Source organism: Trypanosoma theileri (genome assembly GCF_002087225.1).
Source record: "Trypanosoma theileri isolate Edinburgh chromosome Unknown TM35_Tth_53_V1, whole genome shotgun sequence".
Taxonomy (NCBI): Eukaryota; Euglenozoa; class Kinetoplastea; order Trypanosomatida; family Trypanosomatidae; genus Trypanosoma; species Trypanosoma theileri.
In genome coordinates, this window is record NW_021639895.1 from 64,778 (window position 1) to 66,502 (window position 1,725).

The 1,725-nt window shown below is 37.2% G+C and overlaps 1 protein-coding gene across 1 annotated transcript; it reads left to right on the forward strand.

The window, feature by feature from the left end:
* Positions 1-938: 938 nt before the first annotated feature.
* Positions 939-1,724, forward strand: TM35_000531310 (uncharacterized protein; the record flags this gene model as incomplete). Its single annotated transcript, XM_029030716.1, has 1 exon — positions 939-1,724. A coding segment is annotated over one exon (786 nt), but the record flags the coding sequence as incomplete, so codon positions are not given.
* Position 1,725: the final 1 nt, after the last annotated feature.

Genomic DNA, 1,725 nt, shown 5'->3' on the forward strand with positions numbered 1-1,725 from the left:
TTTGTTTCTTAATGTTAATGTGTTTTGTGTGTGTTTTTGCTCTCTGTGTGTTTATCCTATAATTATTATTGCTACTCCATTGTGTGTGTGTGTGTTCTTGGAGACTCTCTGTGTGTGTGACTGGGCTTGCAATGTGATAATAATGATGATGAATTGCTTTTTATAGTGAAAAAGAGAGGAAATAATAATAATATATGAATTTATATTTATAATTGCGTGTATATACACATATAGACTTATACCCATAGTTGTTGTATTTCTGTGTTTACTGGATAAATTGGGCTAATGATTAATACATGATTCTTTGTTTGCTTGTGTTTTGCTGGGTCATTGTGTGCTTTACCCTGCACGGCTGTGGTAGTCTGCTTTCTGCAGAATAAAGAAAAAAATAGTAATAAATACAATTTGTATTCCTAATTGCTTGAACAGACCAGCATACGCAGTGATCTGTGTGTTATTTCTGTGCGGTTGGTGTTGGTCTTAATTTGTATTTTTGTTCACGTTTTCTTTGCTTGGGCGCTGTGTGCTTCTGCGCTTCACTGTTACTTTGTATTGCTATCTGCAGAGAAATTAAAATAGCATACATAAACATATATTCTTAATTGCATATACGTGAACTCCAGAAGCACTGTTATGTATTTCTGTGCTTTCTGCTTCTGATGGTTCGTTTTCTTAATTTCTTTTTTTCTTTTGAGGGTTAACTAGGATTATCTTTTTTTTATTGGTTACTATGGGCTTCGTTCCTTTAATTTGAAGACTAGTAGAGTTTATTGTTGTTGCAAGTATTATTGTAGCTGAGTGATGCTTCTTGTTGTTTTTTTTTTTTCACTAGTCTTTGATTCTGTCTCTTTTTATTTTCTGTTTATATTTGCTATATAATCTTTTTTATCCTTTTCTCAGTTCAACCACACAAGAGCACAACAACGAAATCTGTTGTTATGATGTTACCACGCCGTCTGTTGTATTTATTGGCTTTGCTTCTCAGTGTTGCCTCTGTATGTTCTGCGTCTGGAGAGATTCTACCTGCTGTAATTGTTCCTTCTGGTGAACCGGAATATCTTGTGGTTAATTTTGGTATTGCTAATTATAGTCGTCGTAAAAATAGAGAACCAGCAAAGGAAATCCCTAATGCTCATAAAGATTTACCACAACCACCTCAGGAAAGCGTACAAGCGTTGAAAGAGGATACTGGTCCTAGTGGTAACCAGAATGTTGCTTCTGGTGGTAAACCCGGTGATAAAGGCCAGAAAGAGCAAAAGAAGGCTGCGGAAGGGTTGGGAAAAGAGGCAACAGAGAAAGAAATAACTAAGGAACATCAAGATTCTGCGGTGGGTAAGATAGATGATCCTACTGGAAAACTTCAGGGAATTCAAACACAACAATTATCTGAAGCCGCCCCAAGTTCTTCTTTGTCTGTTGTTTCTTCTGCACCACGTGCTGGTGACCCAACAAAAAGTGAAGAAACCTTATCTAAGCAGAGTGAGAGTGGTGGTCCCGCACAAGATACTAGTAACCAAAACGATAAACTTCAAGGTGAAAACACACAGAGCAACGAAAGCGATATAAAGGATGGACCTCAAAATACATCAAACTCTACTTTTTCTACTGAACCCAGTACTAGTAATTCGGAGACTCATGAAAACAGTACTACGAAGGAACAAACACACTCTACACAGGACTCTCCATCAACCACTGATACAGGTGAGACCACTAAAGCCGAAAACA